This window comes from Pipistrellus hanaki (genome assembly GCF_964339955.1).
Source record: "Pipistrellus hanaki genome assembly, chromosome: 15".
Classification (NCBI taxonomy): domain Eukaryota; kingdom Metazoa; phylum Chordata; class Mammalia; order Chiroptera; family Vespertilionidae; genus Pipistrellus; species Pipistrellus hanaki.
In genome coordinates, this window is record NC_140517.1 from 24,582,962 (window position 1) to 24,597,979 (window position 15,018).

The 15,018-nt window shown below is 52.5% G+C and overlaps 1 protein-coding gene across 4 annotated transcripts in view; it reads right to left on the reverse strand.

Annotated features, from left to right (window-relative positions):
• Positions 1-7,386: 7,386 nt before the first annotated feature.
• LOC311633754 (uncharacterized protein C16orf74) overlaps positions 7,387-15,018 on the reverse strand; it is a 57,236-nt gene continuing 49,604 nt past the window's right edge. For 2 of the 4 annotated variants that reach the window (XM_084906817.1, XM_084906816.1), the window contains 2 exons: positions 10,210-10,350; positions 7,387-7,928 (listed from right to left, as the gene is read on the reverse strand). In XM_084906817.1, coding sequence (XP_084762943.1) covers positions 7,870-7,928; positions 10,210-10,350 — 200 coding nt within the window. In that variant the 3' untranslated portion in view covers positions 7,387-7,869. The remainder of the gene's footprint in view (positions 7,929-10,209; positions 10,351-15,018) is intronic. The other 2 variants (XM_084906814.1, XM_084906815.1) reach the window with 2 other exon arrangements.

Here is a 15,018-nt window from a genome sequence, read left to right on the forward strand (position 1 = left end):
TAGGGTTGTTGGGAAGATGAAATAAGACTATATTACGTTCTGCCCACTCACATGGCATAGAAAACTATGTCTGTTGTTTATCTGCATGGGAAGTTGTCATGTGCAGATTTGGAGATTACTGTCATTGTGTGTCATGTATTAAGACAAACTCTCAGAAAATAAATGAAGGAGCCTCTGGATGCTGTGTGACCATGGACAAGTGACATTCGGACCTCTGTTCCCTCCTCTGCAAAAGAGGTAAGAAGTGAAGGAGGAGCCTGGGGCGTTTGGGGACGGGGAGAAGCTCCGGGCCACCTGGCCCCTCCTGAAATAGAAGCTCCTTCAGACATCTGCAGAGCCTGTGTGCCAACTTGTCTGGGTTTTGATTGACGGGAGAATGTTTTCTTCGCTGGCAAATATTTGTGTTCCAGAGTTGGCGAGGCTTCCCTGCAGGCTTTTCGCAGCCTGTAAAAGAGCAGAGGGAAAGAGCTGGTGGGAAAGCCGAGGTTCAGAGAGGCCACCGCAGGGCAAGCAGGAGTGTCCCCATCACCCGAGTCCCAGTGGCCTGATCTGTAATACGGTGACAGTGCTGCTGCTGCTGCTGCCCCCACCGGGATGCTGGGAGAACAGGAGAGTGTGCAGCTTCACACACTGCAAAATGGTGTCCTGGAGCCTCGCACTTGTGTGTACCTCAGGGTCACTTGGAAGACTTGTTAGATGACCTTTCTTTCATAGCAGCATGATTTGCAACAGCCAAAAGGTGGAAATGACCCAAATGTCCATCAACTGAGGGATGTTTAAACAAAATACGGTCTATACGTGCTGTGGAATGTTATTTAGCCATAAACAGGTATGATGCACTGATGCCTGCTACAACGTGGGTGAATCTTGAAAACATTATGCCAAGTGAAAGAAGCCAATCCCCAAAACCATGTATGATTCCATGTATAGGAGCTGTCTAGAATAGGGAAACCTGCAGAGACAGAGAGGAAGTTAGTGGTTGCCAGGGCTGGGGGAGAGAGAAATGGGAGTGACTGCTAATGGGGTGGTGGAAATGTTCTGGAATTAGATAGTGGTGGTGGTTGCACACTCTGTAAATATACTAAAAACCACGGAACTGTGCGCTTTAGAAGGGTGAATTGTTCCTCAACAAAACTGTATTAAAATGCCCTTCCCCGAGCTCCAGGCTCAGACTTTCTAACTCAGAAACCACACACTTAACATGCTCCCCAGGAGGTTTTTGTAGTGGGGAAACCTGGGGAGGGAAGCAGCTGCTCCAATCCAGCCCAGCTCTGAGCCATTCCCAGGATCCAGAGAGGATCCAAATGCCCAGCCTCCTGCCTGGCTCTTAAAGTCAGGGGGCGGGAGACTGAGATGCAAACAGACAAGAGGAAAACAAGGGAGGGGAGAATGATGGAAGTGGAGTTGCTACTTGAGGCGGGGTGGGGTGGGGGGGGGACACACACGACACGACAGGCCCTCATACCTGCTGTAAGAAATGCCCCCCTGCAGGGCTAGATTGCCCCAGGTGGTAATGAATTAGGAGTTGGAGATAAGATTAATGGGGTGAAGGGACAAATCCTTCATGCCAAAGAATTCCAGATGATGTATATAGATGCCCAACCTTCAAGATGGAGCATTGCCAGCTGGCGTGGCTCAGTTGACCTATGACCCTGGAAGTCACGGTTCAATTCCTGGTCAGGGCACATGTCCGGGTTGTGGGCTGGTCCCCAGTGGGGAGCGTGCAGGAGGCAGCCGATCAATGATTCTCTCTCATTATTGATGTTTCTATCTCTCTCTCTCTCCCTCTCTCTTCCTCTCCGAAATCAATAAAAATATATTTGGGGGGGGGGGGGAGGTGGAGCATAACACCCCACTCCTAAAGTGTGGGCTGCCCAGAGCAACTTGCTTTCAAAGAGAACGGGATGGAAACAGGGGAAAACAGAGTCACTTGACAGTGAAGAAACCTGATCAACATGACCTTAGCCAGGTGGTCAAGGTCAACAGCAGTAATAAGCCATGGTCACAGCATGCACTCTTGATACCATGGATGAAAAGGGCATTTTACCTCCCAAACCTACAACCGTAGTCTAATCATGAGGAAAACATCAGACAAATCCCAATTGAGGGACTTGCTACAAAACACCTGACCAGCACTTCTCAAAAGTGTCAAGGTCGCCCTGGCCGGGTAGCTCAGTTGGTTGGAGTGTTATCCTGATACGCCGAGGTTGTGTGTTTGATTCCAGGTCAGGGCACATACAAGAGCCAAATAAACGATGCATAAATATGTGGGAAAACAAATCGATGTTGTTGTTGTTTTCTCTCAAAAAACAAAAACCTGTCAAGGTCATCCCAAACAAGGAGAGTCAAAGACTGTCACGGTCCAGAGGAGCCTAAGAATTCATGCCGACTCAATGTCATGTGGGATCCTGGATGAGATCCCAGAGCAAAAAAAGGACAATTAGGGGAGAACTGAGGAAATGGGAATCGAGCATGGACTTTAATTAATAATAATGTATAAAAATTGGTTCCCTAGTTGTGACAAATGTACCAGAGAAGCGTAAGATGAACGCTGGGTGGGCAGTATATGGGAACCTGCTGTACTACCTTGGCAACCTTTTTGTAACTCTAAAGCTTTCCCCACCAAGAATAAGTTTATTTTCAAAAGCCTTCCCTGGCTCCCTGAAACCTAATATACCCCCAAAGACGTGCATCTATTGCCCTCTTCAGGGTAGTCGGCAGCATAATAACTTCTGGTCACACAGAACAGTGCTCCAGAGTGAGCCAGCAAGGCGGACTTCTGGTGTGCAGGCAGTGGGTCTTCCTGCAAGGACGGAAATTTTGGGCCGGTAGATTTGGCCACAAGTGGAAAAGGAGTATTTGCAATAACGACTGACGGGGGACCCGGATCCTCTGAAGGGTCATTTCCTCCTGCCTTGGGCGCTGGGCCAGCAGCCAGCCGATGCATCCCCACATAAAACGATGAGTTACAGTGAAGAAGTGAGGAGGTGGGTGAGGAGCTCCCCAGACTCTCAGCCCTGCCTGTGCAAGAGACTCATCTACCCGATGCTGGGGCCACCCCTGGACCCCAGGAGTCAGAACCCCTGGAGTGGGGCTCAGGCCAGGGCCTAGGCCAAAAGCCACCGCTCTGATAAACTGAGTCCAGCCTCTCTCCTGTGGTGGTGAGGGGGAGGCAGATGTGGGCAGCAGGAGAGAAATGCAGAATGCAAAACACCTCCTCGGTGACTTCCTTGCATTGCCTCAGCTGAAATACGCCAGCAGTGTGGTCCAGAGCAGGGCTCTGATAACAGGACAGGAATGCCTCCCGAAGTAGCCCCCCACCACCACACCCCGGGCTCCAGGGGGCCAGGAGGCACAGCTCCCGCTGCGCTGTGACTTGAGCCCCTGCCTGCAGCTGGTCTCTAATGGGGAGGTGATCATGTGGCCTCTGGCAGGGCTGACCTTGCGGCTCTGGCTCTGATGGGTGTGGGCTGTACCTATTCTGAATGCCACCTTCCCCTGGAGCCCGTTAGGTCCTCAACTGTGCCAACATGGCAGGTAGTGGCTCCTACTCTCAGCAGGAGCGGATTCTTTCTTTTTATTTTTTCTTCATTGATTTGGGGGGAGAGAGAGAGAGAGAGAGAGAGAGAGAGAGAGAGAGAGAGAGAGATCAATTTATTGTTCTACTTATTTATGCGTTCATTGGTTCATTCTTGTATGTGCCCTGACTGGGGATCGAACCCGCAGGATTGGCATATCAGGATGACACACTAACCAACTGAGCTACCCGGCCAGGGCAGGAGAGGTTTCTTCTGCTCATGGATGCCCGTGAGGCATTATCACCCCCACTGAGTGGTGAGAAGCGAAGCAAGAAAGACATGCAGTGGCCAGCTCTCTAGGGCCTGCTTTGTAAATCTCTCTCTCTCTCTCTCTCTCTCTCTCTCTCTCTCTCTCTCTCGTCAAAGTTCTTTAATAGTCTCCACTTAATTGGCTTCTCTGCTGTTAATAAATTGGCAGCACAAGGAGGGACCAAGAGTGTGCTCCCGAGCAGGCTCCTGTGCATCTGGGGGTGAGCCACGTTGGGGCTGCAGGTGGAGGAGCGGCATGAATAGCTCTGCTCTCAGGAACACAACTGCCCAGCAGCAGGAGACTCGCCTTCGGTGGGAGGTTGTGAGAAGTCCAGGTGAGCAGTGGCGAGACCTGAGCCAGGACAGCGGGCATGGGGACCAACAAGAGCGGTTGCTGACACCAGAGCCCACTGACTGCCTGGCTGTATCTGGAAAAGCCAGGTTCGGGATGCTGCTGGGCCCCACCCAGGTGGCCGCAGGTCTTCCCCATCTACCTGTGGCCCCACACAGCCTGGCAGCACGCCCTGCCCTGCCCTCCTTGGGGGGCCTGCAGGTTCCTCTCCGCCGCTCACCGGCCTCCAGGGTTTGGCGGGGGAGCCATCATGCCAGCCGCACGGCGCACATCACGGCTGCGCCGGGTGCTCTCAAGTGGCTCCGACATGGTGTGAACACACTCTTGTGTCTTTTTGCCATCTGCTGCTGTCATTAAAAAATTACATTTCCATCTGCTTTCACACTTTCGTCCCCTCCCAGCCTTCCCTCCCGGAAGCACATAGCACAGATCCCAAGTCTCACATCGGACATGGCTGGCCTCCCGGAACCTTGGAGCGTCTCTGGGACACACCAGGGTGAGGGGCGAGGGGCTTTGTCAGCGGTCAGAGCTGCTAACGTCCATCCATCCATCCATCCATTTCCTCTTCAGCTGCCATTTACTGCAGCCCCTGGTCCCCCCTCCCCCTCACTCCCACATCCTCTCCCCACACACACACTTTGGGGGGAACCGTTTTACAAGGCTTTTTATTGTTGGATTTAATCAGTATGTGCAGCTTTGGCATTAAAAATAAATGAAAAATAAGCTGCAGACGTTCGTAACCATCCCCCTCAGGGTGTATTAGAATGGAGGAACTGACTCAGGAAATAAGAATCAAAGAGCTCTGTTTTGAGGTCGAGATAAATTGTCTTTCTAGAACAGCCCCACAAAGGCCCCCCAGCCCCACCCGGACAGCACCCTGACCTTGAATGGTCAAGTACACATAGAACACAATGACCCCGCGGGTTGATGGCACCAGTGGGCCTGGTGGATCTTCTAAGCACAGCCTTGCGAACACCAGCGTTATTGCCAACATCCTAGAGGCCAGGTCCGGTGTCCCGTGCAGCCTCAGGCTGGCCTCCCGCCTGGTCTTCTTCCCGTTGCCATGGGCACTAAAAGCCTGGATGAAGCGGTGATTAGGCATGGCAGGCTGCTGAGGGGGCTGAGGCCTCTGAGCAGAGCCCAGGGAGATGTGGACGGAGCCAGGCCAGAGTGAGCACCCAGCCCCAGCCCCGAGGCCCAGCATCCCCCTGGGTTCCAGAGGGAAGAGGACTGGGGCCACACGGCATGAGCAGAAGCTGTAAGCGCACTTGCCTGGCCCAGCGCATGCTCCAAGGGCACGTACTCTGGTAGCTGCCGGCCACAAAGTGAGGAGACACACGAAGCAGATTTGAACCCGATTAGGGCCTGACAAAACCCAACTCCCGGCAGCCACTCAGCAGGACCAGGGCCCAGCCTGAGACCGGAGAGAGAGATCACTGCTTGTTGTTCTAAGCTACTGAGTATGGAAGGTGGGGTGTCTCAGCCCATTGTGCGGCTATGACAGAATCCCGCAGGCTGGGTGGCTTATAAACAACAGAAATTGTTTCCAGTTCTGGAGGCTAGAAGTCCAAGGTCAAGGCACCAGCAGATTTGGTGTGTGATGAGGGCCCGCCTCCTGCTTTACAGTCGGCCATGTCTTCACATGTTTGGAAGACATGGACACACACACACACTCAGTCTGTAGCAGGGGTGGGTTGCTCAGTACACAGCAAAACGCAAACTAATACACTATGCCCCAGTTTCATGAGTTACATATACAGAAAGTGCTTAGAACAGTCCTGCACATAGAAAGCAATAGGAGGGCTAAACAAATAAAAATCCTGAGCACCTCGTGTGAGCTCTGGGAACTGGTGTGTGGGACCGAGTCCGATGCTGAAGCTTTATTTTCTAAGGGTCATGTGTGAGGGTGCCTATGGCTTGAGTGTGGACATATCAGCGCTAGACCCTGAGCCCCAGCTGACGGGTCACTCCTTCTTTCCTCTGATGACATGCACATCAGTGATTATGAAACAACTAGTGGCCCTGTGCACGGATTCATGCACATTGAAAGGAAAATAATTAGCCGAAACCGGTGTGGCTCAGTGGATAGAGCGTCGGTCTGTGGACTGAAAGGTCCCGGGTTCGATTCCAGTCAAGGGCATGTACATTGGTTGCGGGCACATCCCCAGTAGGGGGTGTGCAAGAGGCAGTTGATGGATGATTCTCTCTCATAAATGTTTCTCTCTATCCCTCTCTCTTCCTCTCTGTAAAATCAATAAAATATATTAAAAACAAACAAACAAACAAACAAAACAAAAAACCAGACTCACCCTTGCATTTAAAAAGAAAAAAGAAAAAAGAAAGAAAGAAAGAAAGGAAAATAATTAGAAGAAATGTTTTAATATTGCTATTTGCCCTTTCTCCCTCAGTGCCTGGGAGCCAGGTGTATCTCCCCCCCCACTCCCATCCCACTGTGGTCCCACTCTCATCAGGCCCATTGGGTTGGCAGTGCCTCCCATTGCCAGTGCTGCATCATCAATGCCCACCATGTTCCATGCCGCCCCCTGGTGGTCAGTGCACATCATAGTGAAAAGTCAAATTCCCTCCTACCAGCCCTGCTGAGGAGACAATTTGCATATTAGGCTTTTATCATATAGGATGGAAGGAGGTCCTGCCCCAGGAGAGGAGAGGGTGCTGTGGGAACCGGGGAACAGACTTTAATCTGCAGGGCCCGGCGGGAACAATATCAGGTGGCAATGGACCCAGCTTTGCCAACAGGCTGGGCTGGGAAAAGGGAGCAAAGGCATTCCAGTGACAGAAACTGCATGAATGGGTGGTGGACTGTGGTTCCACCACATTTCCAATCCCACGTACAGATGATGCATTGTAGAACTGTATACCTGAAACTTACGCAATTTTTAGTAACCAGTCACCCTAATAAATTCAATTAAAAATTAATAAATCATAAAAACAAAACCAAGCATTTCCTCCCATCCTAGAGCTGTAATACCAAGATCCCACAGCTGGCAGGCACGGAGCTGGGACTCAAACAAGGTCTGTGTGACTTAGGCGCCATGCCCAGGCCCAGCGGTCTGCAGTTCCGGGGGACCCAAGACCATCCAAAGGCTCATCACCAGCCAGACCTCTGTGACAACCGACTCTCTTAAACCCACTTCTGTGCCTGGTGTGCTCCATCTCCTCCGCCCAACCAAGAAGCAGGGCTTGCCATTCGTTACAGAGGATCTTTATTGATAATGAAAAAAAAAAATTATAAATCACGTTTGGACTGCTTTGAGATCTGTAAAACAACTTGTAAAAAAATGTAGCCACTTCTTTGCAAGAAGTTCCTGTGTGTGTTGATCTCCTGGGCACCATCGGCATGGTCCAGGGTGCAGGGAGTGTGTTTGTCCAGAAGAAAGCCTCTCCCTGGCACCCTAAGGGCCACCGCCATGGCCCTGGGGTCAGCAAGGATGTGTAGGCATCAGAGGTCCGTCCACCGAAGGGGCCAGGGAAACATCACTCTGCCAGCACGCAGGGCTGGTCGCTTGCTCATCTTGCTCCACGTTTCCTGGTCCAGTGCCGAAACCACGCTCCCATCCGGCGTACTCAGCACTTCTGTCCCAGGCGGCGATGCCCCCCTGGGGACACGTGGAACGAGCGATGGCCAGAGCCGGAGCCGGAGCCAACAGATCCCAGACCTGTGCTTCCTTCTCAGGCTTCAGGGTCTATTTCTCCATCCTCCGGACATGACCCCGTCTCTTCCAGCCAGACTAGGAGGCAAGAGGAGAATCAACATGTGGATGGATCCCCCACCGCCTTCAGGCCCCTCTCCCTGGGAGCTCTGAGGCCAGTGCCTGCGGGCTCCTTGCTCTGTATCACCTCCCTGAGATCCTCCCTTACATGGGCGGGGGTGCCAATGGATGTTGAGAGGGGATCCCAATGATGGTTGGTCTCACGGAGTCCCATGCATCCTTACCCCACACTCAATGCTGAGCTCCCAGGGTCCCTGGCTAAGGTTCCTGGGGTTGCACACACACACACACACACACACACACACACACACACACACACAGTGCTGGGCAGTTCCAGAGGTGCGGATTTGATGCTTAGAGAGTGGAGTCAGCAGGGCTGGGCTTCTCTCTGATTCCTCGTTGCCTGGGGAGGCCCCAGGGACTGATATCTAATCACCCAGCACCCACAGGCCTGCAGGAGGTGACACCCGGGTCTGGTGGTTTTTCCTTCTGCCCTAAATATCACATGTTGAGAATATCCACAACACACCACAGAAATCAGCCCTGGACCTTCCTCGTCTTTAATCTTCTACAATCTCTCAGAGGCACTATTTCTCCATTTTACAGATGGAGAAACTGAGGCTTGGGGAGGTGGAGCTTCTTGTTCTAGGTCACATGCTGATGAGTAGTAGAGCCAGGATCCAAACTCAGGGTTTTCTGACTCCACGCCTGTGCTCTTTCTCCCATGCTTCCCTTCTCTGAATGAGGAGAGCGGAGGGACAGGTCTGAGCTCTGCCTTGGACTGCAAGAATCTGCCTTAGGAACTGCTTAAGCTTAAAAGGAGCCTCTTCCCTGTGTTAGGAACCGCCCTGGGGGATCCAGGGCCTCCAAATGCTCACCCCACAGACCTTGTAGAGTAACTATGCGTCTCCGCTGCACTTGCATGGCCCCAGGAGCAGGGAAGGTGGTTAAGATCCCATTACACAGATGGGGACACTGAGGCTCAGAGAGAGGAGGGAGTGAAATGGCAGAGCCAAGGACCTAGGTCTCCACTGCCTGCACTGAGCTCTTGGTTAGACATTGGAGCAGAAGCCCAGCTCTCCTGCTTCGCTGCAAGCCCGTGGGTGGGTCACTCGCCCTCTCTGGACCTCAGCTTCCTCGTCTGTAAACTAGAGATACGGACGGTACTCACAGGCCTGAGGGTTGGATGAGAAGATTTGTGAAAAGCATGTAGGCCCGGTGCCTGTCACTTGGGAAGGTGACATAGGAATGTGACCTATTATCGTCCTTCCTGAGCATGGCCCTGCCCTGGTAACAGACAGGCCTGGCCCAGAGTCCAACCTTTCTCTCTAGTTACTTGCCTGCTGAGCATGCTGAGATCCAAACTCTACACATTCAGAAAAGTGTGCCTAAGATCCCCCACTGGATTTCCACGAGCTCCACATTAGCCTTGTCAGCCCGTGTCCCTCGATGGCTGGTGGGCTGAATGGAGGGAGTCTAGACTAGGGGTCCACAGGTGAGTTCTATATCACACAGCCTGGGTCTGAATCCAACTCTGCCTCTTACCAGCTGTATGACAAGTGTCTCCACCTCTCTGAACCTCATCCATAGAATGGGGATGCAAACTAGACCTAATTCAGACTTACTATTAGGATTCAATTACTGCTATCAGAATCATTATTTATTTATTTATTATTATTATTATTATTATTATTATTATTATTCACAACAGCAACCTCAGAACCTAGCACAGGTCTGGTTCAGTAAATCTGCTTGGTGAATAAATGAACAATCTGTCTGACCAGCCCCAACAGCATCCACAGAGGGGCACCTGGGGACACCAGTGCTGGCCTCTCCCTCTCACCCTCTCTCTGGGAACAGTTCCATCTTCTCTCCCCTCCCTGCAGTGAGCTACATCCGGAAGGTCCAGAAGAGATCAACCCCAGCCCAGCGCGGGCATATTTCCAAGCGTGTCCTGTCCAGCTGAACCTCTGCAGCCAGCAAGATGGAGCGCCGGTCGCCTGGCTAGCAGGGGAAGGCGCATCCATCAATTACCTTGGCAAGCCTGCCCAAGCCCATCCATCACTCGCTCAGCTGCCGGGAGGGATTGTCTGGCTAATTACTTAACATGCCACCTCATGCTGAGGCTGAGCCACCGTGAGGGGCCCGCGGTGCAGATCCGAGGGTACATTTTTTAATAAACCCAGGGAGGTGGGGACATGAACTCAGACTCAGAGCACAGAATGGGGCCCCTTGAGCTGTCCCCAGCTGGACTCCCCGCCCCCTTCCCCAACCTGGCAGCGGGGCAGGGTGGCCTCACCTGTCCTCCTGGAGTCCCTCGGCAGCATCATGCCCGTAGGGGTCGGGGGGGTGATGATGATGTTGGGCACATCCAGGTGCTTGTCGTTCAGGACGGGGGCCTCGTCGTGGCTGCTGCTGCTGCTGACACACATTTTAAAGCCTGAGAGGGCGGCCGTGGAACACACACACACACATGACAGAGAGACAAGCATCAGTGGCCGCTGGGGAACTGCCCGCCTCTGGCTGCCTGCCTGCTTCCCTCCCCTCGCCGTCACCATGAGTCCTGACAACTCTCAGGAAGGAGGGCATTGCTGTCCCTACTCCACAGATGAGAAAACTGAGGCTCAGGACAGTTACATGACACGCCCAATGGCCTTGCGTATCACGGAGAGGACAGTGAGTTGTACCTGCTTTGTTCACGAATGTAACGTCAGTGCCTAGAATGTGTCTGACACACAGCAAGGACTCAAAACATGACTCTGAATGGAAGAAAGCAACGGAGCTTGAATTGGAAGCCAGGCCTGAGTGGAAGCCGTGCGTGAAGTCATCTCTCCCATTAATGATTTTCTAACGGTGTTTGTGTAAGATCGGTGCTGTTTCTTCCTCACCTGTTAGGCTGAATTCACCAGTGAAACTCGGAATTTCCTTTGTGCAAAGACTTTGATTACAAATTTAGTTCTCTTCTTTCTTAAAATAAATTTTTATTGATTTCAGAGAGGAAGGGAGAGAGAGAAAGAAACATCAATGATGAGAGAGACTCATTGATCGTCCACCTTCTATTGTACATGCCCCATACGGAGGATCGAGCCCACAACCTCGGCATGTGCCCTGACAGGGAATCGAACCGTGACTTCCTGGTTCAAAGGTTGAAGCTCAACCACTGAGCCATGCTGGTTGGACACAAATTTAGTAGACGGGGGCTCCTTAGTTTTTCTGTTTCCAACTGGAGTCAATTTCGGTAAAGTTGTGCTTTGCAAGAACCTGTCCATTTCTCCTAAGCCTTAGAATCTAAGCCTTGTCGGCAAACTCATTAGCCACCAGAGCCAAATATCAACAGTACAACGATTGAAATTTCTTTGGAGAGCCAAATTTTTTAAACTTAAACTTCTTCTAACACCACTTCTTCAAAACAGGCTCGCCCAGGCCATGGTATTTTGTGGAAGAGCCACACTCAAGGGGCCAAAGAGCCGCAAGTGGCTTGCGAGCCACAGTTTGCCGACCACAGTTCCAAGGTGTTAAATTCCTTGTCCCACCTCGCCCACAAATTAAGCACGGGTAATGTGGCCAAGCTCAGTTACAGCCTCCACCTGACCCAGAAGCACCTTTCCATTCACACCACCAAACACCTTCCTCCACTCCTCCCACCGAGTCAACAGCATCACATCTGCGAGAAATCAGAGTGAGGGCCACAAGTCTTCCCTTTCCTCCTCCCTCCGACCCCCAGACGATTTAATCAACCTGCAAGCCTGCCAATGCCACCCCTCTATGTCTCCGCCACCCTTCTTTCTCCCTCCTGTGCAGCTCACTAGTCCTTCCATCTCCTGGCTTCTCCCTCTTCAGTCTGCCCTCCAACAGCAGCCGGAAACTGCGGATCTGACTATACCACACACCAACTTGGAACACTCGCTAGCTCTTGTCAATAGCTACAAGCAGCATTTCCAGAGTGTGTTCCCTGGAACACAGGCCTCCTGAGGCTCCCCTGGGAAGGGGTTTTGTGATCAAATGAGTTTGGGAATCCCACGTATGTGAATGTTGACCGAATCCCAACTACGCTATCCCTCTCTCAGAGAGAATTAAAGGCTGTGATACGTCCTGCAGTAAAGAAGCTGCTTCAATTGTGCTAAACCCTGGGCTTCCTGAACTTAAATATTAAATAACCGTAGAGTCTGTTAACATCTCACAGAAGCATGAGTCATAAAATACACTGTTGATCATAAATTAAAAGTCAGCCTCTAAGCCCGGTTTTGAGCCTTCACAATCTGGCCCAACCTACCTGCAGCCTCATTCCCTGCCACCTGCTCACCCTCTCCAAACTGCTCATAGTTTCCTAAACACACTGGCCTTTCCAGCCCCTCCCTGCCCTCATCCAGGCTGATCCCTTGCCTGGAAAGCTCTTCTTCCTTTACCATGGTGATGAGCTCCTATTCATCCCTCAAAACCTGTCCCAATAGGCTCCTCTTTGGGGAACATGCCCCAGCAAACCCGTCTTTTGTCCATCCACACTCATTCACTCGTCAATCTTCCAGCATTGATGACAGCGTATTGAAATGATTAGTTCTTCATTCTGTCTCCCTTTACTGTGAGCATCTGGAAGGTAGCACTGTCTCACTTGAACCTGGCATAGTAACTGGGACAGAGCAGTAGGAGTGCTTTACATTTACGTTGAAACACACACACACACACAGACACACACACACACACCAGGCACATTGGGTGTTAAAATCCTTATTTCTAAGCTCTGCCACTTAGATTTTCCCCAATCAGCCCTAGACTGGGACAGTATTAGCTCAATTATTTGGGGCCCTAGCCAACAGCAGGAGCTGAGCAATGGGATGATTATTATTCCTACTGCGTCTCAGGCCAACCCCAGCACCATAGGGATGGTGCGCCTGAGGGACCCTGTCGGGTCAGTGCGGTGGCTCTCAGGTATGTCCCTGAGAGGTGGAGTCCAAGGCCACTCCCCTGTAGTGTGGGATAGAGTTAGGATGAATTCTAATGAATACAATAAGACCTGAAGGGATTGGGGGGGGGGGGGGTTCCAAGGGGAGGTCATAAAAAAAGATGTTACAACTTCCTCCCTGTTCCCTGCTGGGGGAAGCCAGCTGCCATGTTTGAGGCAGGCAAGCAGCCTGTGAAGAAGCCCTTGTGGTGAGCGACTGAGGCCTCCGGCCAACAGCCATGTGAAGAAGCCACCTAGGAAGCTGGTTCTCCAGCCCAGCCAGCCCTCAGGTAAGACTGAGGCCAGGCCAACAGAGACCCTGAGCCTGCACCTCCCATCAAAGTCATTCCTGAATTCCCAACCCACAGAAACAGATACTGTTTAAGCCACTAAATGTGGGGGTAATTGGTTACACAGCAGTAGATAACTTGGAACCCCAATCCTGTTTCCTTCTTGGGGAACCCCTTTGGCCCCCAAATCTACCAGGCTGGTTAGTTCTATGAGCCCCTCAGGAGCGCCCAGCAAAGCCTCTGCCAACCTGAGCTAAAGCAGTGGTTTTCAAACCGCCTTTAAAGCAGCAGAGCCACTCTTCCTGCAACTTACCCAGAAGCCCAGAATCCTATCTAATAAAACTAATATAAGAGTAATATGCAAATTGACCATCACTCCAACACACAAGATGGCTGCCCCATGTGGTCAAAGATGGCTGCCCCCATGTGGACACAAGATGGCCACCACAAGATGGCCTGCAGGAGAGGGCAGTTGTGGGCAGTTAGGGGTGACCAGGCAGCAGAGGAGGGCAGTTGGGGGAGGGAGGAACACTGGCCTGCAGGAGGGCAGTTGAGGGTGATCAGGCAAACAGGGAGGGCAGTTAGGGTGACCAGGCCTGCAGGGAAGGGCAGTTGGGGGGGACCCAGGCCTGCAGGGGAGAGCAGTTGGGGAGACCAGGCCTGCAGGGGAGGGCAGCTGTGGGTGATCAGGTTAGCAGGGAGGGCAGTTAGGAATGACTGGGCCAGCAGAGGAAGACAGTTGGGGGAGACCAGGCCAGCTGGGAAGGGCAGTTGGGAGTGACCAGGCCTGCAGAGGAGGGCAATTGGGGGGTGGGGTGCAGGTCTGCAGGGGAGGGCAGTTGGGAGGGCCAGGCCTGCAGGGGAGGGCAGTTGGGCAGGGAGGGCAGTTGGGGGTGACCAGGCTGGTAAGGGAAGGCAGTTAGGGGTGATAAGGCCAGCAGGGAAGAGCAGTTAGGGGTGACTGGACCAGCAGGGGAGGGCAGTTGGCCTGGCTTGCAAAGGAGGACAGTTAGGGGCAGACAGACCTTTAGAGGAGGGCAGTTAGGGGCAATCAGACCATCTGGGGAGCAGTTAGGCATTGATCAGGCTGACAGGGGAGTGGTTAGGGGGTGATCAGACTGGCAGGCAGAAGTGGTTGGGAGCCAGCAGACCTGGATTGTGAGAGGGATCCCAGATTGGAGAGGGTGCAGGTTGGGCTGAGGGACACCGCTCCCCCACATGCGCGAATTTTGTGCAATAGGCCTCTAGTGTAAAATAAAAGGAAGTCACACAGAGGAGGCCCTACCATTATCACTGGTAACAGTTGGCATTTACAGAACATTGCCGCATGTCAGACACAGAACCGAGAGCCTTCATGGCTACCCAGAGGTGCAAAGTGCAAGCAGCCCCATCTCACAGATGTAGAGACTGAGGACCAGAGAGAGTAAAAGCTTACAGATTTCAACAGCGTGTGGCGAAGCCAAGATCTGAACCCAAACCCAAGTCTGTCTGATTCTTCTCATAACCACAATCCTAATATATAAAAAGCCAGGGGCTGTCATGACCAAAACAACCAGATGGATGACCAAACAGCAGGCTGCATGGGGTGACAAGACCGGCAGGGGGGTTAGTAAGGAACGACCAAACAGCTGATCAGCAGGCTGCATGGGGCAACCAGGCCAGTGTGTGTGTGTGGGGGGGGGGGGGGGCGGGGGGGGGGGAGGGAGTTAGGGGCAACCAGGCCGGAAGAAGGGGGCAGTTGTGAGAAGGATCCTGGGGATCAGGCCTAAACCGGCAGTCAAACATCCCCTATCCCCTGAGGGGTCCCAGATTGGAGAGGGTGCAGGCTGGACTGAGGGGACTGCCCCCCCCCCCCCCCCGCATGCCTATGTATGAATTT